The 25,550-nt window shown below is 40.7% G+C and overlaps 1 protein-coding gene across 1 annotated transcript in view; it reads right to left on the bottom strand.

Moving 5' to 3' along the window:
- hcn2b (hyperpolarization activated cyclic nucleotide-gated potassium channel 2b) overlaps nt 1–24,686 on the bottom strand; it is a 40,376-nt gene extending 15,690 nt beyond the window's left edge. Inside the window, exons 1-5 of the mRNA XM_042417615.1 lie at nt 24,573–24,686; nt 23,309–24,326; nt 21,011–21,434; nt 16,211–16,372; nt 7,885–8,103 (exon numbers count right to left, since the gene is read on the bottom strand). Coding sequence (XP_042273549.1) covers nt 7,885–8,103; nt 16,211–16,372; nt 21,011–21,434; nt 23,309–24,326; nt 24,573–24,624 — 1,875 coding nt within the window. The 5' untranslated portion in view covers nt 24,625–24,686. The remainder of the gene's footprint in view (nt 1–7,884; nt 8,104–16,210; nt 16,373–21,010; nt 21,435–23,308; nt 24,327–24,572) is intronic.
- Between the last annotated feature and the right edge of the window lie 864 nt (nt 24,687–25,550).

Here is a 25,550-nt window from a genome sequence, read left to right as displayed (position 1 = left end):
ATCCTTAATACAGCGCACGCTGGCTGTCATGGTGGGACATCATTAATTTTGTCTCTCTGCAGGAGGATTTTCTCTCCATATAAAGCAGAGAGCATATTTTACAAAAGAGGAAAAAACTTAGATTTATGTAAGAACTATAACACTGGTGGGAGAGAGTGACATTCATTCCTATTTTCAGGAACACATTTTTGCCACTGTCAGTTTAATTTCTAATTTGGCTTCCAGAAATCCACTCCATCTTTTTCAAATCCCCTCTTTCTGCTGCTCCTGCTTTGATGTTTTTAACTGACTTTGCCTGCTTTTTATTTCACATTTTTCTCACTCTTTTACTTTTCTTATGTGCTGCTTTTTTATTGCCAGTAAGCTTTGACTGCAGGTGTAGCTGAACAGCCACTTTTGCCCAGTGATTGTCCAGTAGCAGGTATTCCATACACATGCATACAGTACAGCATGACATAATACATTATGTATATGAAAATTCAAATGGATCACTTATTTTAATGAAGCACATAATGAAATTACATCTGCAAATACAATTTACTGCATTATTTTCTTTCTTACATAAGCCAATTTTAATCTAAATCCCCTCCAGCCTTAATTAATTGCCTTGGGTCATGGTTCATTTGGCATCAAAAGCCATGCTAGCACAATATGAAAACCTTATAGGTTGTCTTCTTCAGTTATCACTTCCGATTTCTAATAAATCTTGACAAAAAATAAGCACATATACAGTCCCCATTCTGAATTTTCTTTTCATTGGCTCGTAATTATCTATTTTTTTCTTTCTTTTCATTTAGATGAATGCACTCCTCAAAAACCAAATACGACAAAAAAAGTGTAGAACTGTTGCACTTAAACTTAACAAATTCCTCTCCACTTGCAGTGTGTCAGTAACAATAAAGATGCAGCCGACTTTCAGAGTATCCGGCTCATTCAATCAAGCGCGGGGATAAACTGGGAGGCTCCTATTAAGTGTTTCCTGCCTCAGGATTCAGTGTGTGACAGTCTCAATTAAAATGAAATGACATTTCTCTCTCTCTCTGGTTCTCCCACTCCTTCTAAAGTCGTTGTTGAAGGAGTTTTATTGACTTTCAGATTTTCTCAGCATTAGACTTAGATTAGTGACCATGTCACTCAAAGTCAGTGAAATTGGAGTGAGAGTCAAATGGCCCCATGTTTCCAAAATAAAGACTGCTAACCACTTAACCACAGAATTTGAAGTGAAGCAAAAGTTGAACTGTCTGCAACTAACCATTATTTTCATTTCATTGATTCATCTGTTGATTATTTTCTTGTTTATCTGATTAGTTGTTGCGTCTATAAAATGTCAGAAAATGGTGAAAACTGTTGATTACTGTCTCACAGCCCAATATGCAACTTAAATGTCTTGTTTTGTCCCAGCCAACAGTCCACAACCAAAATATACTCGCACATTTAAGAAGGTGGAACCAAAGAATTTGTCATTTTTTCTTAAAAAGATGACTCGAAGCAATGAATCAATTAGAAATAAGAATTAATTTTCTGTCTATCAACTAATCATTGCAGCTCTACAAGAAATATTAAAAAACTGTGTTTTGGAAATCCATGATGCATGCTGTGTTACCACATGGGGATATCTGTTGCTGTTTGAGAAGAAAACAAAAGGGAAGATGGGAGACATGACAGGTGTCTGTCACACTGACTTACAGTACACACAAACACAAACATAAACACTCCTTAAGACATAGAATCTGTATACATGAACAAATCTGCATGCTTAGAGACAAATACACACTCCTACAATAAATATTTGCCATCTAATTCAGAGGACTTAAAAAGACCGAACTTCCAAATATTCTCACAATTCTGTTTATGTTGTTTTTATGTCTCAACATAAACAAATACATCCATGATCTCCCTAAAATGTATTAATAATGGAATTTCCATCTTGCAAAGTCAAACTCTGTGCCCGGGGTTGCAGATAAGACTGGACTTAGATTCCTCTGCAGTATTTGTATAAAACTAACAAATCCATTGCGTTTATGAAATCTAATCTGCTCCTCTCAGCCTGCGGACTTGGCTAATGGGGGGTGGGGGTATGGAGGAGAGGACAGAGGTTTTTTATGGGACATAAAGCCCCTAGTTGGTGGCTTGTGAGCATGATGCATGGCTGTCACTGTAAGCTGCCACAGAGGGAAGGGAGAAATTGAATTGGCCCTCCTATTAATGGGCCATGTCACTGAGCGTCAGGGCTCAGGCTGTGACAAGTCTTATATCTGTGTGTGTGTGTGTGTGTGTGTGTGTGTGTGTGTGTGTGTGTGTGTGTGTGTGTGTGTATGTGATGTCCTGAGTGTATAAAACCCGAGTTCACTTCAGCAGTGTCCTTTAGAACATCGACTGAAGAGCAGAGACAGATTTTGTAAAATAAACACACATAAAGGTGCACACACAAAGAAACTTATAGGCACACATTCACTACATACTACAAAAACTGTGTATTGATGATTCAATTAGTGTAGCTTTAAAGCCAATATACAGTATGTATTGAAAATTTACAACTCTGGGATCCCCAATGGTCCCCAACAAAGACACTCTGGCAGACAGAAATGCATCGATCCGACCCTATTACACTGAGATTGTATTGTCAATTTTAACTACAAACATATGCCATCAGAAAATTTGTAATATTAAAAAAAATTAGTGGCTGTAAGGCTGTAAATTGGATGCATAAAGTAAGAAAATCCGGCAACTTGGACACTCTTTAGGACATAAGTGAAAACCAGTTCAAATACATTCCAGATGATGTATCTAATCTATCAAATCAGAGTGTCAGAGACCCAGATAGTCCAGATCAGGCCTCAGTGATTGTCCAGGTTATAAAACGAGCAGTTCTTCAAGTCACTATTTGATGTGTCAAGGCCCGGTGGACCCGCACTCATCACCGCAAGCCCCCGGGGTCACACCTCCCTCCTCTCACGACAATTCGGACACGCGGCTCCATCGCTCTTGAGGGAGGAAGAAGTGATGGGGGAGTAGGAGCGCAGTTACATAATGGCTAATGCCCCTTGTCCATGTGCAGTGTCCTCTGGCAGATGGTGTATTGCCCAACATTCAAGGGCGAATGGACAGATGAAGCAGAGGAGGGCTGCAGGGATGAAGATGCGAAGGGTGTTGTGGAGAAACACGGGATGAGGGCAGCAGTCACCTCAACGTGAAGGAAGGACGACAAAGGAACACTAAGCTGCTGCCACTGCCTCGTCTTTTTTACTCTATTACTGTTTGGGGAGATTGTCTGAACACCCCAAGGGACACACATAAAAAGTCACACATCATCATCAACCGCCGTGGCTCCTCTCAAACTCCGTCCGCATAATATTCCGACATGTTTAAAAAGAGATGCTCTACAGAGTTTATTATTAACATCCCCTTATCTCTCATATCTCACACTTAAAAGCATGTGTGTCAATTTATATTCTCTGTTCCTGCTAATACAGGTGTCCATTATGATTAAGCATGGAAAATATTTGCATGCTTTCCCTAACTTTTGAACCCACAGTAAACACTTAGAAACCACATCTCATCTTTGGTCACGAAGATCTCTATGTGCAGACAGGAGAAGATGCTTAGCACCACAGTTATTATGACATTTCTGTCTCAACACTGAGCACGATGCTAACTGTTTACTCTGTGTTATGTCAATACAAGTCCATGCTGTCGCTAGCATTCAGACTATCTTATACAAAGAATCTGTTTTGTCAGTGAGGCAAGTTCAGACCCATAGCTCTGTCTCCAGACTGTTATCAGGACTTATTACGGACTGTGGTGCAGCACGGTTCGGTTCATTGGTTAATGATGAACAAACAGTCACGGGGGACTGAGAGGTGGACGGGATGCTGGATGAGTTGTCTTAGTAGCCTAGCAGGATGTTTGTTTTATTTGTTATTTCACTGTTGCGTCTCATGGAAGAAAAGGACAAAGAGACAGCATGAGCTGATTGCTGTAGACGTCACATCAGTGACAGAGTACAGCTACAAGTAACTGACACAAAACAGACTCCGCATAGAGTCAGCAGCTCATTTGCCCTTTTTTCAATTATTTTCTTTAGTCTGTAATAGAAACAGTGCTGTGAGCTGTTCTTGCTGCAAGACAACTTATACTTCAGACTTTTTCTTTTGGCAGTTAATGTCAGATAGTCCATCTGGAAACCAATTACAGTGAAATGGTTTAACAACTTTTATCAGACGTATCCATCTACAGTATGTTATGTACAACATTTGAACAGGAATGTAAATGTTCACATTTGAAATGTCTGCACACAGTGACTTATGCACAAAATATGATGTAATGCACAAACATTTCAGGTCAAGTCCTTTTAATTAGCATGAATGCTAATTGTTAACAACTTTAAGAACTTCCACCAAATTCCAATAAAAATCTCTTGACATGTTTTTGAGATATACCTGCTAACAGACAAACAAACACAAACAGGCCCGCTAAGATTATCTTCTTTACAGAAGTAATAAGGAAAAAAACACTAAGGAATTTTGAAAATCACGCTTAACTGAATTTAAAAGACTTGTCTTAAAAGCATAAAGACAAGAATAAAATAAATAAATATTATATATAAAATAAATATATAAATATATATAAAAAAGAAAATATGTTAAAAAGAAAAGTAACTCTAGAAAACAAAATTAGATTTTAAAAATGCATGGGGGAAAGAACACAAGGTTAAAAGTCTGCCCGATCAAAAGGCAATTACATAAAAGCAAGTCTGTGAAAGAGTATTTTTCATGAGTGGATTTAAAAGATGGCATTGAATTAGTCAGTCTGAGCTCTTTGGGCAGGGCAGTCTACAGATCTGAAGACACTAAATGAAAAAGCACAATCATTGTTAGGCTCTGGTCCAGGCTGAAGGACAGTCAAGAGGGTCCTGCCGGAGGAGCTCAGATTAAAATCCCATATAATGTGATAAATGGTTCTTTCACCCAAATTACAAATAAGTTCTCTCACTTACTTCTGTTGGTATCTAGCAATGCAGATAGTTGTGGTTTTAATTGGAGATACCTGGCTGAGATTCTTGCTTTCAACCTAATACAGTGGAATTTCACTTGTGGTGTGCAAAGCATTGAAGCAACCATCTCTTGGGCCCATCCACAGAGTGTGCTATCTATGCCGTGACTATTTCTTCAGTAGAAGGTAGTTTCAATGAAAACTGTTAACTATTCAAGTCTGTGGATTATCCAGAGTATCATACCTGCTTTAACATGTGATCTGTATCTGGATATACTATCTTGATAAGGAAAAACACATGTTAATGCATGGTTTAAATGAACTCAGAACGCATTGTGATGGGAATGCGATCACAGACCACATTTGGAGGTGGTCAGGCTTGCATTGTGATTGGATCAGAGCCAGGTGTAAATGCAATCTGTACAACGTGACCACAATTCATAAGAAAAAAATCAGCCCAGTAAGTTGAAAGGTCATCTAGCTCCGCTTCTTCCTGCCAGGTAAAGCAAGCTTCACAAAAGCTACGAGTAGTAGCAAAAAAAATGATTTAGAAATGAATGATGTCCTTTCATGGCAGCAGTTTCCATGACGCTGTCTGCCAGCTCTACCATGTTAATTTGCATATTGACATCCGATAACAATGTGGACACAATTGAGAGAACGAGAAAGCATTTTAATATCAAGTGTAAATGCAAAGACCCATGGATCAGTTATTATTCAGATAATTAATCTATATAGAGAACACATTTTTAATACCAGGTGTAAATGGGGCCTCAGAGACACTTTTTATGTAAAGAGATGTTTCTGTTGATTTTTTCACCACAAAAAAAATCCATTTAGCTCCCTTTTATTGTAGTGGGTACAGAAGTGTCAGACATGGATGTCTTAAAACCTGAGCCAATAAAAGTTAAGCTATTAGCATGGGTAGATAGTTCTATATAGTTATATAGTACATAGAGTTCAGTATGCTCAGTGCTGACGGATGGTGTACCCCAGATCCATTGATAATGTATCCATTCCCTGTTGTATTTATCACACTCATGAATTTGACACTTATAGTAGCTTCATTACATTTTTAAAAACCACCACAGCCCCTCCCACAGGAGCGCTGGCCAGTTATAAACTCAACATCATCATGGATGCACACTGATATCATGACCTAGAAAATAAGACAAGATTATTATCTCTTCACCATGATGCACAGCCAAGCCAGAAGAGCCAGAAAATAAACAGAATCAGCATATGACTCTAAAAAGAGAGAAAAAAACCTGATCACCCTTTGTTCTAAACATTAGCCAGAGGCATCAAACAGACAACAAAGCCTGACCGATCACCCTGATGTGTATGTGCATGTCTGCATGCATGCATGTGTACAAGTGACAGATAGCATAAGACATCTCCACATCATCCAAGATCTAAAGAAGCTAACAAGATGCAGAGCACCAATGACACCGTGGCCTTATAAAGCAGGAGCATGCTTCCCTCCCTGGCCGGCACACACCAAAAGCTTTGATCAACCGTTGTACGGAGACGACAGACGGGCCGAGGCCCAGCGAGCTGCACCCATGAATATCGAACTAATAGAACAGATGCTGTTCCCATCAAAGTGTGTTGGAATCAAATGAGCAGACCTTCTCTGTTCATATCAAATGTGATAACCTTATTCACATCGTTGTAGAGGACAAGCAGTGTAGATTAAATCTGCAGAGTCTCCTTATGGTGTCTTGCCATGCTCTAGACAGAGGGGCCACTTGGGTACCTGGAAAGATAATCCTGTAGCTAACCCCCTCAATTTATATCACCAGTGATCTATAAATAGACTGTAGTAAAACCATCCCTCTTCCGTTTTTGATTTTTGTTCCACGGAGCCACAGAATTCATCACATTTTACTAGGTTACAAGCTGTATTTACCTAGATAGTTTGATTTAAAGGGACAGTTCACCCAAATTGCAAAAAACCCCCTCATGTGTTATGTAGCCATGCAAATAGCTTAAGGCTTTTACATATTGCATCTGCTCTGAGGTTTATGCTGCCACCAAATACAGTAGAGGTGAATATAATTTAGTTTGTGGTACTGACACCATTAAAAAATAAATTAGAACTTATCAGCAGCAACATATTGCCCAGAAAAAGTGTCCAAGTAATTCTGGATAATCCACCGATCACACAGTCCACAGTTAGGGATTATTTCTTAAGTAGAAAGTAGATCCAGTGATAACTGTTTACAGCAGTGGATTATTATTATTATTATCTGTGGATTATTAAGAGTACTGTAACTGGGAAATTGCCTCTGGAAACGCATATTGTTTTTGGATTTATTAAACGAACATTTTCAAAGCTGAGCATCGCAAACAAAATTCCATCCACCACTATTGTATAAGTTGTTTTGGTAATTTGTGTGAACTGACCTTTTACACTTGCATTAACTTACACAACATTAGCATTCATATGGAGTCTTGTTTCTGCCTCCTGATGGCTGCATTTACTCTCCCTTAGCTCTGGTTTGTTCACCATGTTCACCAACTGTGTCTGTTTTTTGCTGCAGGACATGTAGTGCACAGCTGGTTTATCAGAGCTTGTCTGGGCTGAAAACAGCTGTCTGTTGTGGCTGGAAATGACTCTGATGAGAGCAGTATAACAATATAGTTGAGTGAAACCAAAACAACAAGCTGAAAGACACTAGAACAGAGGAGCTGAGAGAAACCGCAGTGTTGGGTGATAATTCTTTACAAGATCATTAGCACGAGTGACCCCTTTCTCATTACACATAGAGCAACTTTAACCATCTGCCCCAAGACATCAACATTAGTCTGATTTGCTAACTCAGTCTCAAAAACATTCCCATTATTTCAAATGGTAGCAGATAAAGTGACAGAATGCAGGATTCTTACCTTTTCCTGGTATTGCCGTCTGGATGAGTCCAGAGACTGGATGAGTGCGGTTGCATGGCCGATGAACATGGCGTAGCAGGTAGCTCCTACGATCATACTGAGCATGGTCAACCAGATGTCTGACATGCTCTCGGGGGCTTGTCTTCCATACCCTATGCACAGCATGTGGCTCATGGCCTTAAAGAGGGCAAAGGAGTAGAGCTCGCTCCATGTGTCATTCTGTAGGGAGAGATGGAGGGAGGGCACAGAATTAGAGAACTGGAGAAAAATCAAAGGACATAATATGGAAGAGAATGGAAATTTGAGCTGGTAATCAGGGGTTTTCTGTCCTAGGATAGCTCTACACTTTCATAATTTTTCATGCTACAATGGTTTTGACCTGATGACCTGGGCCTGTCTTCTTCTCTGCCAAAGGTAGACTGTAAAGGCTCACTGCAGGGAAAATTTAAACTAGTCAGAGTGTGACAGAAGTGGTGAGAGAGAGAGTGAATTAAAGAACGAGAGGGCAAAAGAGTAAGGCAGTCCTGGTGAAGTACAGTATATCCCTCTGTGTCGGCTGATTGTTGCAGGTTTGGTAGAGGGCCTAATCATCATCACCGAGCAGCCTCGCCTTGTCTTGGCTGAGCAGAAGGAGAAGAGGAAAAAGCAAGTGTTAATGAGGAGCCCGTACATCTGCCTGTTCCAGTCTGCCTTTGATTGGTGCTCACACACTCAGTCAACCTGATTCTCCTATGTTAGATTCATTAGAAAGCCCTCCACAGGCACCGCTGAACCTCACATCCTCCCCTCAAACAGCTGTGGTTCACACACTGTCCGGAGTTTACCACTGCATGTGTGTGTGTGTGTCTGTGTGTGTGTGTCTGCGTCTCAAACTCCTTGTGTTCCTCTCTGGTCCTCCTCAGTCACTAATTGACTGCTTGGATTCTTATCTGATTTGTGTTTTGGCACGGGGCATTTGCATTTCATTTGAGATCCAAATTTGGTTGGTTTCAGAAGAGGTGAAAGAGGACGTATTGGCAAGGGCTTGTCGTCAGATGTTTGAAAAAGTGTGTTTAGAAACGTGATTTGAGGAACTGCAAAGAAAGAAGACTAAGCCCCGAGCAGCAGGGCAACCAGAAACTCTCTGGTGTCAGACTGCGAGCTTAGCTCCAGCCGCAAGCATGGCTCAAAGTTTCATATCTGTTTTGAGCTGTCAGCTGTATCAGCTGTTTGGAATTGTTTGAGGAGATAAACTGGACTTTCTAATCTCAAAGACAAAGAAACCCACGACAACCGTTTGAAGCCTTTAAGAGTATAAGCACCGTCATAGTATTTTTGCTTTGTTGTTATTTCTCTTCTACGTAGCCTTGTAAGCCCATTATAATAAGCAAAACCAAACCAACCCTAGCAGAACATTTAAATACTCATCCTGAGTCTGAGCCTCATCCACAGCGCCCCGGGTGGTGAACAGATTTGGAGTTGCCATCAGCATGCTGGCCACATTGCTGGCGGATAAACAGCAGCAGTAGGAAGCCCTAACCCAGAGCCCAGGCACAGAAATAAACACCTACATATACACAGCTGCATCTGTATATCTCTGTTTCTGACTCCCTCACCTGCAGACAGGCACACAATCCACACATATACAATAAATGTACAGTGTTTCAGTTTGACGGACACCATAGAATGTCTAGTTTATCCTAAATGTACTGTACAATGTTGCTGTGCAAAAGACAATACAGGAAAAACTGACAAATTAAAAAAGGACTGCTGCTGAGTAGATACATAAAGTTATTGATCAGGGCATGGCACCATCTATACAATCAAGAAAAAGCCTCAAGACTGTCTGTCTGTGATTTATAAGACAACTCTGTATTATCGATGGCAATACAGGTTATCTACAACTGTCACATGCAGTTGCGGCATTTAAGACATCATTACTGTAAATCTGCGGCATCCTGCAGGTACATATTCAGGATGTGACAGTATAATTCATCTGGGGGTGGAAGAAGCATTACCCTTAGTCTGTTTGTGGGACTATAAGAGTGCTTGTGAATGCCCACACATATAAATCAACTTGTCTCTCCAGTATTCTTATAAATGTTTTTGTAAACATCATGACCTGTGTGGCAGGTAAGTCTCCCACTGTCAGCTGTATAACCCTTGAGAAGATCGATACCATGCACTATTACGTCTGCCAGTTACATATGTAATATAAGTCTAAGACCAGCAGCAGGGTACTTAGCTTAGCTTTAGCACAAAGACTGGAAACAGGGGGCATAAGCTAGCCATTCTCTATCCAAAGGTAATAAAATCTGCATACCAGCACCTCTAACCATCACTAATTAAGGGCCCAGTAAGGCCCAATAAGTTTTTGGAGTCTCCACCAGTTGCCTGGCAACATAAATGTAATGACAAAACTTCAGGAAACAAACAAACATGAAAAACATGTTAATTAGTATGTTTAGAGGTGGGTTTTGTTACCTATGGACAGAGCCAGGCTTGCTCTTTCTCCATGTTTCAAGTCTTATGCTACTTATGCTAAGCTAAGCTAACTGGGTTCTGCTTTCCAGCATATTTAAGATGCAGACATGAGAGTGTTATTAATATTTTCATTTACTGCAACTTTCTGCAAGAAAGCAAATAAGAGAATTTCCCCAAAATATCAAACTGTTCATTTAAGTCTAACTGTATGAGCAGGACCTCACACTGACCAGCTGTAACTGGTCAGGATGTGTTTAAGTTTGAGATAATCGCTGTTTATAACTGACACAGTGTACAGCTGTCTCTTACTATTGAAAATTACAATCTTCATAGTAACACAATAAAGTAATTCTACAGAGATAACCCCTGAGTGAGGAGGGAGAAAGAAAGAGGAAACAAATAGAATTAGCTCTTGTGTTCATTTTATTTGCCATTGGTCTTCACTGAGCAGCGTGGATGATAGCTAATTGTACATAATACATTTAGGGAGGAACACAGAGGGAGTATGGGACATCTATGATGTATGATGGCATAATTATAGAATAGTGAGTGTACGTGCACGCTGGGTTTACGTGCTGTTTGAGTCTCAGCTTGTATTTGAATGTGCATGTGTGTGTGTGTGTGTGGTGTGTGTGGTGTGTGTGTGTTAGACTTGTGCCAGTCATGCTGCTGCGCATCTCTTTAACAGTTTGAAGTCTCTCTCTGACAGTCTAAAACTGACATGGGGAGTTTGGTTTGCTTGAGAGAGCTAACATTTAGATGACTCTGACATTTAGAATTTTAACATGTAAACTGCCATAAAAGACTTGTTAGCAATGTTAAGATTCATTATTTAGAACCAGTGGGTTCCTGTTTGTATTTATTATTTAAAACCAAATGAGCACTGCTGATGTTGCACAACGGTTTGGTATCCGCTGGAATACTTCACAATATTAATGAAGAAACATTCACATCATCACCATTTAAGTTGATATTGCAAACTTGTTAGCAAACAATTGCTTATTTACAAATCCAGCAGATACTGAGCAACATTAGCATTTATTTGAAGATATGTTTCTGGCCACCTGATGAATATAAATCAAGTATTCATTCTACTCTTAGTTTTGTCTATCTGGCGCTTGATGCTGGGTACGTAGTGTACTGTGGGTTTATCAGAGCTTTTTTGTGGAAACAAAGGTGATGAAAGTGGTGAGAATGAATCAAAATAGTAAAGTTGCTGTTTGTAAAACCAAAATGATGAAGTGAAAGAAGCAAGAGGCAGGTGATGATTATCTGTCATGTCACTATGAGCAACCCCATCATGGTGGCTCTGTTTGCCGAGGTTACTGCAACATCAAGTTTGAATCCAACTCAAACTGATCACATCTCAACTTTCCCCGGTTCTTTAAAGTGAACTATAACTTTTACTCAAACCAGTGTGTGATACTACATCAGTTTTTTCATCTACTTTTTCAGAATATAATCTGAATACACCTTGTTGCAGCTTTAATTAATTTCTCTTTAGAGCAAGATATTGTACCACGTGACATGAAATGTTCTAAAGTAACCACAGTGAACCAAAAAAGGTACAATCTGTTCCAGTGACTTACAGAAGAAATTGGAAAAAAGTACTAAATAAACAGTAAATGAACACTTGTGTTGTAAATGTTAATGATTTGAATCTTGTCTGGTTTGAACAAGTCTTACTCAGCTGACTCCTGTGTATCTCTAATTGACTTCATCAGATATGGAATGCATGCTTGTAAATTATGAGGCAAGAGTTTATTGATTTGCAAGAAGAATTTGACTCAGTGGACCATCGCTTGCTGCTCAATAAGCGGTTATTATTGTGTTTGAGTTCATTAGCTTTTAATTGGTATTTCTCCTTTGATAAGAGGAAGAAGGTCAACATCATCTGTCTAAAGAACAACTTCCACATAATGCAACAAATTAGATGAAACGATCTGTTTACTTGTGGGCTAGATTAACAATATTTCATGTCTTCTGCATAGTTACAGCGGAGCCTCAGAAACCACTAATTAGTGAGGTATTCAACATTGGCAGCACTGCGTTAGGGAACACCACAGCTGTCACTGCTAAAACTTCAGCCGTGCAAGTGGAGCTTTTTACAGACTAGGTGTGCTAAGGGTAAAAATTATGACTGTACTTATGAGTAGTTTTTAGGAGTTTTACAAGGAGTGACTCATTTGTGGAGGCGGAGCAGTGAAACAAAGCTTTTTCACTTAAAATTGCTATCATTATGAGATATTGGGGTGAGGAGGGTGTTTTTCTTCATCAAGCGTCAAGAAAATATTAACAACACTGGGAGGTACCAGTTACACACATTCATGCCCACCTCAGGATAAATTGAAGTGAATTTGTCAACCCCCCTTCCATTATTCTAGCATTGTCAACTTTAAAATTTGATCTATTGTTTCTGACCAAACATCTACTACTGTCCATTATTCTTACGGATGCCGACCAGCCTGCCTGCCAGTTATATCACTTCAGTAATAGAATCAAAGGAGGATATCCTTATTAACTTTCAAAGCAGTTAAAGGCCTCTTGAAGTGCAACTGTGTGTGCATGCATACAGCTACTCTTCCTCTACACTACAATGTTCTCCAGCAGCCTAAATATTAAACACAGAAACGCAGTTCAGACTGAAGCAGACAGAAGTTGAGAAGAAGAGAGAGGCTTTGTTCTAACGCCATTGATCTGACAGCCAATCGGGCTGAGGCAGATGGGACAAAACCACCTGTCATCCACGTAACAGAGTGTCACTTGCATAACAGGACATGATGATCTGGCCTCTTGTGATCACTCCGCTGTGGGAGCCTGATTATCCTGCTTATAAAAAAACACTGCTGTCTTCTATCTTTTACAAGTCACAGATATTGTTTTTGAGTATTTAGAGGCAGAGATGATTACATTACAGGAGGGAAAATGATTTGAAGGGGGATATTTTGATTATTTCTCTGTTTCATAGTCCGACGTACACAAAGCAGGTATGAAAGCGCATATGAGAGTGTCCTCTGAGGCAGTGAGTGAATTAATTAAGTGTTGTTTCTTCACCAGAGGCTATCTGGCTGTGTCTCCATAGCCTAAGTGCACGGATGATGCAAAAAGGGAAGTATAGGGTGGAGTCCAGTAAGTGTCCAGTGTGGGCAGACAGCCAGTCAGCCGGCAGAAAAGAAGCAGCCTGATTTGAAGCATGAGGATGGGATCATTTATCGCTGCGTCTCTCATTTAAAGCCACTCCGAAGACGATCCCTGACCTTGATTACCCTGAGATGGCAGCGGCACAGCACACCAGGCTGCCACTCCCACATGGGTGCTAACTGGCACTGTGTGGCATAAACAACACTCTGAGGCACAACACATTGAGGAGAAAAGCAAGTCAGGAAAAACAGCTGGAAAAGATTCATGGGCGACAGCATTGAGTAGAATATATTTTCTCTGCGTTCAGACCCTTCGGGCGTTAATTAACATATACACAAGAACGTCATTGTGCAATATAGAAGCGGCCTGTTCTCTGAGATTGGAAAAGATCAGCACCAAATGTCTCATTGAATTGGAGTTGAATGCTAATAAGGGGCTATCACCACATTTATTTTGCAACTGTGAATTGAGAAAACAACTCCGGATGCCAAGGGAGTGGGCATGTTTGAACAACATGCGCAGCAAACAAGTGGAGGACAGTAGCATCTAAATTATAGTCGACGGATAAACTTCATTATCTCAGTCAAACTAAGTCAAAGTCAATGATATCTCAAATGTTTCCTGTGTCTGAGTCAGAGGTGACATAGAGTATAGAGTTGGCACACAGTACTGGCCCCTTCGTAGAACACAGGAGAGATGTCTGTGTGTTTGTGTGTGTGTGTGTGTGTGTGTGTGAGTGTGTGTGTGTGTGTAGAGAGAGAGCAAGTGAGAACAAAAAGATGGCCAGAGATGAGACGACAAACGAGTGACGAACAACAGAGAAGCAACAGCGCTGTCCCCTAGGGTCAACGGGTGTGAGATCCATCTGTTCCTGGAGATCACACACACACACACCCAAACCCCATATATACACACATGAACACACGTATGCACGCAAGCATGCACACCAATGTGACATAGTACACTGCGTTTTCAGAGGAGCACTTTCAGGGGTCTGGATGTCACATATCTATGTGCCAAAATTAGAAGGTTCATTGTCAGCATACGAAACATTTCTTAGCGATGGCAGTGTCACACAGCTCAGGAAACCGCCTGCGCCTGACAAAAGCATACGGAGGGAATTATCCAGTTTTGCTGAACTTCCTTAGACGCAACAAAGATGTGATGTTCCTGCCAAGGAATAGTTTAAGCTACTCACACGCCAGTTGAAATTATTCACAGCTTCTGATACTACAGCAATAAGCAGCAGTCCACCAATGACATTGTTTCAGATGACGGAGGTTCAACAAGGACAACCATCTCACCCTGTCAACTATTTTTCTGCAGGCCTTTTCTATCAGTTTTCTAATTTTTCTTGCTTGTTATTCCCTTTTCAGTCAATTTAAATGTCCTCTCTTGCTCTCAAACCAATTATCATATTAATGCACATCTGTCTTTCTCTATGTTTGCTCCTCTCTTTTCCCAAAGCTGCTCTCAAACTAATTATAACTTTTCAGACAAATATACAGTATATACACAATATATACTGTTTGGCAACAGCCCTTCATCTAGGCCTTTGGTTCAACTACATAAACTCACCTGCAAAATCATTAAATAATTTGGTATTAAATGTTTGAGCCAGGTTCAGTGGCTCTCTCTCAGTACCGTATAGAGCAGGATATTGTTCTGTCTATGTGTGGATGTATGTGTCATATGTGTGGATATGTATATATGTAATGTATGGTATGTAAGTAAAAAGAGTGTGAAAATAGCAGGTATTGAGTGACAGGCCGAGCAGGCGTACTGTATGTGTCACAGTACTCATATTCCCTGACTTCTCTGTGCCTCTGGTCCTGTCAGTCACCAACTTCCAATCTGCTATTATTACAGAATGATGAGTTGGAAGGGTTGAAGTCCAAAACGATTAAAACCAAATCTAGAAAAATGTTATTTAATATTTCTCTACATATGTGTATTTCTTCTGTATGGAGCCAAGTAAAGATAAAGATGCATAACCGTCAGCTTTAAAGTACTGATGATCTGTGAATTAACCTTAAGAAAATTAGAGGTTAACTGGGTAAGTTATACTCCTGTTCTCTAAATACAGGTTGGTTGACAAAGGTTGTAAGTCTGAAATTAATTTTTTTTTAATAATGACTGTTCATTAATTAACTGGCCCTTTAATCATTTTTGATGCAGCTCGAGTATTGCACCACTTGCTCTCCAGAGAGTTTGTTTTTCCTAATGGTCTGTCTATCAGCAGATGGCCAGAAGCTACCTGCCAGCTAGAGGGAGGGAAGGACATCTGAGAGGAGAAACAAATAAAAGAGAGATAAAAAAGAGAAAGGCTGAAGAACAAACCGAGTGAAAACAGGCTCTATTTTCATCCCTCCCCGTTGCTTTCTGTACACTGGCATGTCTCCTGGGTTTAACTAGAGAGGGTTTAATTGAGGCCGGTCCTCTGTGTGTGTGTGTGTGTGTGTGTGTGTGTGTGTGTGTGTGTGTGTGTGTGTGTCTATGCACGCGGACTCAACTTTAAATAAATCCTATTTCTCCATCTGCCTGCAAATGACACACGTTTGGGCTCCATGGGGAATGTGCTTCTGCCAAACACCTTTGCATGCTAATGTTGATGTAATTGTGTGACTTACAAACACTTTTAACCCCCTGCCAACACACAAATACACACACAAACACACACACACATACACACACACACACACACACATAGCATTTTGCTTACCACCATCTTGTTGAGGGAGACCCAGCAGTCAGACGGAAAGTCCTGGAGCATGGGGACCAGGAACTGCAGACAGCCGTCCCAGTGACACAACAGCAGCATCATACCAATCAGGTTGAATATTCGCATCACAGCACTGGCCAGGTCATAGGTCATGTGGAAGATCTGTCAGGGGGAGAAGAGACAGGCAGACGTGGAGAGGAGGAAAAGGCAGAAACAGAAATGTGAGGAGAATGAAAAATCAGTTTATGTTTATACATATTGAGTGAAAATGGGATTGCTGGTATAAACAGAGCAGCTAAGGATTATGCTCAGCTAAGGAGAGAAATGGAGAGTCAGTGAGTTTTTGACCTTTGGTAGAGTGTGTAGTTTAAAAGGATGTATCCTTTTAATATTTGATATAAAAACCAAGAAAGAGGTTATATATTCAAGAGAAAATTAAGTATGAACTACATCAAGTAAATGAATAGTTTGACATTTTTGGACATACTCTTTATCGCTTTCTTGCCAAGAGTTACATGAGGACATCCATACCACTCTCATGTCTGTCTGTTAGCTTAGCTTAGCATAGCATAAGACTGGCAGTAGGGACAAACAGCTAGCTTAGCTCTGTCAAAATTCTTTAAAAAATACACATACTAGCACCTCTAAAGCTCACTAATGAACACGTTGTTTCATCTGTGCACTAAAAGAAATGTTAAAAAATATTTTTTATACAGAGCTTTGTGCTGTTATATGGCGAATACAGTCTATGAACAGTTAAGTCTTAATGCTCAGCAAAGCTAGTCACCTTCTGGCTCCAGTTCCATACTTAGTATCAATCTTCTCATGTAATTCTTGCCAAGAAAGCAATAAAGCATATTTCTCCAATTAACAAAGTATGCAAGGATTCATCTATACAGAATAGTTTGACTAACATCCAATTTTTATGTTAAACAGTCTGAGCATGAGCTACAACACTGTCATTAACCTCTTTAACTCTGCCAGAACCCACTGGTGGGTCCATTATTACAAACTAGTTTGGCAGCCTCACTCAATATTTAAAATATAAAATTCTTAGCAAGTTCCGAAAGTTTACAAAGATACCAATGATGTCGCCTTCAGTTTTAGGAAAATGTGTCTAAGATAATGCAAATCATCATAGAATTGCTAAATTTGATGGTACAGCCATAAAAAACATGTTTCCTTTCACAGAAGCATCATGTATCTTCAACATAGTGTTGTGACAAGTTAATGATACTGTGTATATGTAGTATTATCATATGGTGTGAAGTGTTTTTTTTCTAGCTTTAAAGCTACTTGTTGTTGTTGTTTATAAAGAGAATATTAGGGTTTAAGATGTTAAACACTGTATGATGATGTCACTAATCAGCAACAAAACTGGATTTTGGATTTTGCAAGATGAAATGTCATTCCTCCTCAGTCTCAGTAGTATATTGCGTCAGGCTGAGGTTCCACATTATAGCCAGGTGGGGAAAACAAACAAGCACAAGCTCTGTGGTGTATGTACTCACTCAAAAGTAAAACCTCATCTAGTGTTGATGAAGGTTTGATCAGCAGCCCAGGCTGGCCTCCCTCTGCTGTTTCTTAGCAAAGCTCCCCTCAGGTAAGAGGACTCATTTGTGTGGAGCTGCTGTTGTGGTCACAGCCTTGTAAACACAACTCACTGTGGCTTTGCTGGCTATTAGCCAGGCCCTGTTACCACCACCATGTGTGTATGTGTATGTGGCTGGATTTGCATGCATGTGTGTGCACTGGTGTGAAATCTATGCTTAGCTGGGCCAACTGGATGCTTTGCTAAATCGTAAGCAAAAGCATATTCCCTACAATAAACAAGAGAATTGTCCTACAAGGGAAGTAGGCCAGACGCTGCGTATATGTCCGCATATAGTATATATATATTCATGCATATTGGAAAGCCATGCTTTATGGGCCAATTTGATGGTTTCTTGCATCAAAAACAACACTAATTTCTCACTTGAGACATGATACTACATGTGAACTAGGCCAGAGACTGTGTGTGTGTGTGTGTGTGTGTGTGTGTGTGTGTGTGTGTGTCTCTGTGTGTGTGTGTGTGTGTGTGTTATTCTAGAGATGAACAAGCAGCCTCTGTTGTGAATTTACAGTTTGGGAGCAGTCCGGTCAGGACGTTTGATGACTCATCCCGTCACCTTAGAGGCCTTGCTGCCCTCAACTCACAGCTCGCTGAATATGCTCAAAACCAGCTCTCTTACTAAACCCCAGGGTGCAAATGTCTTTTGTTAGTTACAGTGCCAACACAAGAAAGCCAGCCACATCTTACTCCACCCAACTCAGCACGCATATTAAACTCCACTTGCTAATGTGGTCTGTGTTTGGAAGAACAATTATATGCCCCATGATAATATATTTTATGTATAATTTACATCCTCTTCAACTATCTTCTTTGTTCCTTGTGTTTCTTCCTTACTCTTCACTCTTCTGCATATTTTGAGTCTTATCCCTCCCTATCTCCTTGTATTCTTCAGGCAAAAAAAATGTAATTTAGCTATAGACCAGATGCCAAAAGGCACTTCTTTACTCCACCTTTATAAAAATCACTTCAGCTTTCTTCACTTTTTTAAGCATCTCCTATAATGGCTAATGGCTTTTGCTAATTTGGAGAAGGAGAAAGGGAAACACACTGTGAGGCCCTGCCCTGTGATTAGGAAGCATTCCCATCATGATTAATGAGGCTCCAGGACTAATGTTCCCCCCGACACCGTAACAGCACCTGGCCATGTGTCATTGTCAGACCACAATCTGGGTCAAGGCACATTAGTGTGACCAGAACTCACAGCCTGAAAAATACAGATAAAAGACTTTCTCCTTTTTTCTGTTGCACATGGTCAAATACATTGACATGTTTAGTCAAGATGATTCAAATGACAACTATTGAACTGGATGAAATATTACCCCCACCACCAGTCCCCATCTTTATTCATACACTCCCACTTCAACCATTTCACCATCATTGTCCAGCTCACGAGAGAGGCATCCTCTGGGCATGCCAGCAAGTGGAGAGCCATGATACAGGCTTCCTCAGTAAATTGCTCTGATTATTCCCAAAAATGCTTATCTCTGCTTCAAACAAAAAACAAAACACCCACACACACACACACACACACACACACACACACAGACACACACACACACGCGCAGATGAACAAGTCTCTTAAAGATCATGTCAAAAATTTCAGTTAATTATTTTGAGTGAGGTTGCTGCCCAGTATTCTCTTCTCTGCCGGCCTCCTGCTGAGCTAAGCGTCAGTAGTAGATCTTTTCGGAGAAACCCGCTGCAGCGAGCTGAGTTAAGCCGAGCCGAGCTGAGCTGGGCGGAGGGAAAACACAGTCAGCCATGTTTGGATCGAGCTGAGCCGAGCAGAGTTCAGCTGAACTAAGCTGATCAGGGCAGAGCTGAGACGGAAAGGAGCATCCAGTTGTGTGTGTTTGAATCAATAATTATGGTTCTTGTCGAGCTCAAATTACCCCTTTGTAATCAAAAGAGCAGTGGTTATTTTCAGAGTGATTCATAGATGCTTGGTTAGTTAAAATAGGGATCCTCAGTTTATATACAGACAAACAAGCACACACACGTAGTAATCGTCTCAACGTAGCATATGATGGATCATAATGCATCTATCTTTAGATAAACACTATATCCGGATGTATAATATAATCAGAGAATGTTGTGCTCAACTTGGTTGATATCCATCTACAACTGTTTGATGTCTTAATTGGTTGAAACGCTGCATTAAAACTATTATAAAAACGGCAATCAGTGTCCTCGGTGGTTGTGCTCGTTTCTTTGGAAAATCCCTTTTCACTTTCTCACTGATAAGCACAAATTAATTTTTCATGAATTCTTAACTGCATCAGTACACTGGATTATGATGAGCTATTTTCCAGCTATCAGGCGTACATGGTAGAAATTCACTTTTTGTTCGTCTGGAGTTAATTATACAGAGGAGGATTGTTTTGATATACAAAGAGAATTGCTTGTACACTGACATAAACCACTGCACTGGAACACAATACACATTATCAGTCAAAGCACAGAATCAGAGCACAGTCGGACTAGTTTCTCTTTTTTTATAAGCTATTACAATTCAAAGTGCCAGAGCAATGTCATTATATCCATACTGCAGCTTCTAGGTTTATAGTCTTACTAGAGGAATCAGTGATCATATACAGTATACAGCTCTGATGGCTTTGATCTGTGGCAGAAGTGAAGCTGTTGAACCCTTTTGTAAGACCAGATTCATGATATTCACATGGTTGTGTGAAGGTCTACACATTCCTTCAGAGGTACTGGTGTACCTGCATGTTTCTGTCTGCAAGGTAACTTCAGTAAATGCTGAAGGAAGGTGAGGAATATAGTCTGCAAAGACAGCAGACGCTATCATGTAACAAAATATGAAAAAACAGAAACAGACCAATATATCAGCAGCCCGATATCGTTGGCCGATACTGGCTTGAAATGTATCATTCATAAAATACAATGTATTTGACATTTCACACAAATCTTACCAAATTTGAGGCATTATTGCCAAAATTGTTTGTTTCAGCGTAAAAAAGGAATATTGGCTGATATGTGATCTGATATTAGTCAAGTTACAGATAGTGATAGCTGTACAGATTAGTGTAACAACTATAAATGTCCAAATATAGCACACAGCCTAAAACAGAGGTGTTCCTTGTCTATACTGTGTGTTTCCCTTGTTTACTGTGTGTTGACTATGATGAAATCATAGTAGTGATTTATATCATTGAAGCTCAGCCTACCTCCTCCCACTGGTGGATGTAACGGATGAGTCTGGACAGCCTCAGGAGGCGCAGCAGACTGAGGATCTTAGTGAAGCGGACGATGCGGAGCGCCCGTGCCGTCTTGTACACCTCCGAGTCGATCCCTTTCTCCACGATGAGGAAGATATAATCCACAGGTATGGAGGAGACGAAGTCCACCACAAACCAGCTCTTCAAATACTTCTTCTTAATCTTCTTGGGGTCAAGGATGATCTCGGTGTTGTCCTCGAACACGATGCCCGTCCTGAAGTTGAGCACCAGGTCTATGAGGAAGAAGGTGTCAGAGACCACGTTGAAGATGATCCAGGGCGTGGTGGTCTCGTCCTTAAAGAAGGTGATGCCCACGGGAATGATGATCAAGTTGCCCACCATGAACATGAGCATGGTGAAGTCCCAGTAGAACCTGACAGGGTGGAGCAGTGGAGAGAAGATGTTTAGAGACGGAGTGTGTGGACATTTAATCTCTCACACACAAACACACAAAATGGAAGGGGAATTAAGAAACAGTTAAGTTTCTGAAAACTGAAACACTAATGTCTAGACGCTCGCAGTGTTGCTATTTGCTATGCATATCACATGCCAGCAAATATGCTGATGCTGCTTGATCTATGACGTGGTTTCTCCAGCTTTTTGTATCATGAAGCAATGCACTCTCATGGGGCGCACACACTCTCAGAAAACAGCGCCACCCCTAACCACAGTAATAAACAGCTGATCCGTTGTCAAATGCCTGATTTATTTTTTATTAAGTGTACCGCATCTTGTCCTGGTGAGATGACTTATATGCCTATCATCTGGCTCAAGACAAGGTCAAATCAAGGACAAGCAGAGGGACAAAAATATACAGGAAAGATAAGCCGGGTGAAAGTCATTCCAAACAGAAACAGAACAGTTCAGTCACTTATCACAACTACAAGTTTGCTTTCCATATCCAATTGATAGTTGTACATTTATTTGTCCAAAACAACCCTTGCGAATTGGCCAATCAGCCCACACCATTAACCTGCAGTTTACAATTGTATTCACTGAATTGTTAAAATAAAACCTATGTTTTTAAAGCTGAAACGATTAGTCACTTAATTGATCAGTTGATTGACAGAAAATTCATCAGCAACTATTTTGATGATCAGTTAATCGTTAAACTATGTTTAAAGCACAAATGCCAAACATTCTCTGGTCCCAGCTCCTCCACTGTGAGGATTTGCTGCTCTTCTTTATCTTATGTGACAGTAAACTGAATATCTTTGGGGTTTTTGGGCTGTTGATCAGACAAAAATACATTTGAAGACATGACATTGGGCTTTAGGACATTTGAATGTATGTTTTTGCCAATGCTGTTAAACTGCTGTCTGATCAGATGAAAGTAAGTGGAAGACTGCAATGCAAAGGGAGGAACAGATTGAAGTGTTGCTGAGTCATGACTTGAATCCTCTATTTCAGAAAATGCCCTGTTGTTAAACTCTGTCTGTCACTTAACACAATTGGCCATAAAAAACACTACAAAATATTATATTTATGAATATTTAAATAGCAAAATCACATTCAGGGACTGTTAAGAGCTCAAACGGTTTTGTCTATCATCAAACTGCTTCTCTTTTGCGCATGAGATAAGTGGGAGAGCTGTCCTTGGTGCTGAAACCTAACCACGCACTTTTCCAACTTCATGTCAGGTTCACCTTTACGGCGAATCTCGTTAAATAAAGCATAATAGACACATAAGTCATGTTGCAGTAAACACATGGTTTTGGCAATGTAAGCAAGAGTTGTCCGGAGACCCAAAATACAGCCCAACCTCACCGCTGAAAGCAGCGTTTAGTCGTCGAGAGGAAAAAAAAATCTCCTCCTTAAAATGTGAAATATTACAGATTATACTCTTGAAAAGTGGCGACATGTTCTGTCCTTTTAAGGACTGTTGAGTTCATAAGAGTATTTTTACATAACTGGACATGTTTAACGTTTTTGGCATCAATTAATCATTCAGATCTTTCAGTTTTAATAAGTTTTTCAGATATTTTTAACACGTTAAAATATAGGCGTAAATATTTAATTCATTTTTTGTTATTATTTGTATTGTTTGGATGTGTGTTATTAATAATCATCTTATGGTTCTACTTTTAATATATTCTCATCTAAAGTTAAAGTGGAGATGGGGAACCAGATAATGTGTTACTACATTCACAGATTCAAACAGACTTCACATGCTGTTTATCTTCCTTGAAGACCAACTCACATTAAGAGTATTCACTGTTTATGAGCCTAACTCGATTTGACCCATACCTGAAGTCGCTGTATGGGTGGATAATCCAATTACCCGCTGACTTTACGCGCTCTTGCTCTTTCTCCACTGCCTTCTGGCTGCCAAACATGCGCAGGGAGAATTTGTTAACTCCAGGCTGAAGCATGGAACTAAACTGCCGCTGCATGTACGTCTGATTCCCCCTGGAGTCTCCATCATCCGGCACAATCTGCGGGCCATCCTCCGCTTTGGTGAATGTGACAGAATTTCTCGAGTGCAGACTTGGGGTCTGCCCTTTACTCGTTGGGGCATTGGAGAAGGAAACTCTGGAGTCCTTTTTCTCCGTCGCCGCCGCTGACTTGACCTCGGCTCCGGGCCCCTGTGTCAGGGACCCCGCTGAAGTGATAGAGCCATCCATGCTTGCAGCCTGCCCCTTGCCGTCTTCAGCTGCTACTATTCCATCTGTCTGCTTTTCCTGTCTTGATATAAGAGAGGAGAGGCTCCCTGAACTGGTCGGGTCCCTTCTACAATCCCCGTTTTTGTTGCATATCATACCGATGGCTCCCTCTCCTATCACGCATGCCTCTGAGTGTGTGACCCCTCCACTCCTGTGGTCTGACTCTGAGCCGCCTCGGCCGCCGGCACCATCCCTCTGGCATAACAGAGCAGAGCCAGTAAAAGATGCGGAGTCCTCGTCTCGCAGGAGCCAGAGCTCATTGTTGTTGGAGTTTTTGCGCGCAATGGACGCGGCTCCGCCTCCTGGCGTAAATTTCTTCATCTTGGTTACTGCGCTGCTGCCATCCTCGCATCCGGTCAAGCTGGTTACTTGAGTTGGTTGAGGCTGCTGGAATTTGGGCTCCTCCTCGCCGTCCTCCGCCTCGTCCATCACAGGCAGACAAAAGACAGATACACACTCCCGTACCTTGGGCCAGGCGAGACTGGGCGGCAGCGCGGAGGAAGGAGTGTAGAGTTCAAAGCAGCAACAGCCCTCTGCTTTCCATTCACACCACTTTAGGATAACAGCGCGCCGGTGGCGTTGCCATGGCTGCAACCTGGCTGCTGTTATTGTGTGTGTGTGTGTGTGTGTAAGAGAGAGAGAGAGAAAGAGGGAGTGGGTTGCAACCACCTACAGGTAGCTTATAATAAATATTGGACAAAATGTGTGAACAAAAGAAAGCAATTTTTTTTTTTTTTTGCAAAGCAGGACACGCCCAGCCTGCCAGTTTAATTAAATATAAACTAATTAGCTCATGAATAAGATAGGTAGGACATAAATATATAATAAGTCCAGATACATAAACTAACCTGATAAGAACCAGCAGGGTAAAGGTGACAGATGGAGGTCACAAGAAACCATCAAGTTCTGCTTCTGTTGTTATCCACTGTTGATCTCAGGTAGCTTTAGATCAATAACACATACTGCCGCGCTCAGGTGATCCATAAGAATCCTGATAAAAAATCAATTTTTTTTTTTACTAGATTGGGAGATTATAACAGCGTCTGCCTGTTGCCTTATTTAGATAGTAGTTTGCCCATGTGGTCGGGGTTCCTTCTCTTGGTGAAATGGCTCCACCTCGTGGAAGACTCTGCAGCCTGCACATTCTTCACCTTCTTGGCACCAAAAAGGTGCATTCACTGTTTGTCACTGGAGTCCTGATTACAATGTTTACCGTCATTTATAGTCATGTATTACACAACTTTTTTTTAAAGAAACTTCTCAATGGGCTTAAACACATTCCAGTTGGGGCAGGTTAGACTTGGATAAGTCTCCTTTTCACAGTGAGGAAACACATGATAACCAGATATATTCACTGCCCTACTGATAAAAAGGTTCCCATGTTTTCTGTCTTGGCCTGAAACGGGAATTTGCACAAGTTAAAGTAAATAAAGCCTTATAGAAAGCATGGTTTGTGGCCATTTTATGACATGTCTGAAATAACAGGAAAAAGAGAGATCAACACGCTTTTTATGAAGACCTAAAGCTGTCCTATTGCACTGTTTACACCCAATAAGAAGTTGCAATGCAGTTCTAAGATTTCACACAACTAAAGCTTAGATTGAGGTTTTTATTAGTAACATTTCAATGAGGCGTTGGTTGAGAAACAGTTAACTGTCAGACACTGTTTTAGGCATGCGACAATCTGTCATTGTCAGCGACAGACTAAAATGTTAACAGACCAGATGTCAGGCTGAGGCAAAGTTGAGGACAGGCCTTTTTTCTCATAATACTTTTACAAAAGAATTATTTTGTGTTACTTGAAATAACTATGGCTTAACTAAGAT

This window comes from Thunnus maccoyii, chromosome 7 (genome assembly GCF_910596095.1).
Source record: "Thunnus maccoyii chromosome 7, fThuMac1.1, whole genome shotgun sequence".
In the NCBI taxonomy this organism is placed as follows: domain Eukaryota; kingdom Metazoa; phylum Chordata; class Actinopteri; order Scombriformes; family Scombridae; genus Thunnus; species Thunnus maccoyii.
The sequence above is the reverse complement of the archived record's forward strand: the minus strand, read 5'-3'. Positions and strand labels throughout refer to the sequence as shown.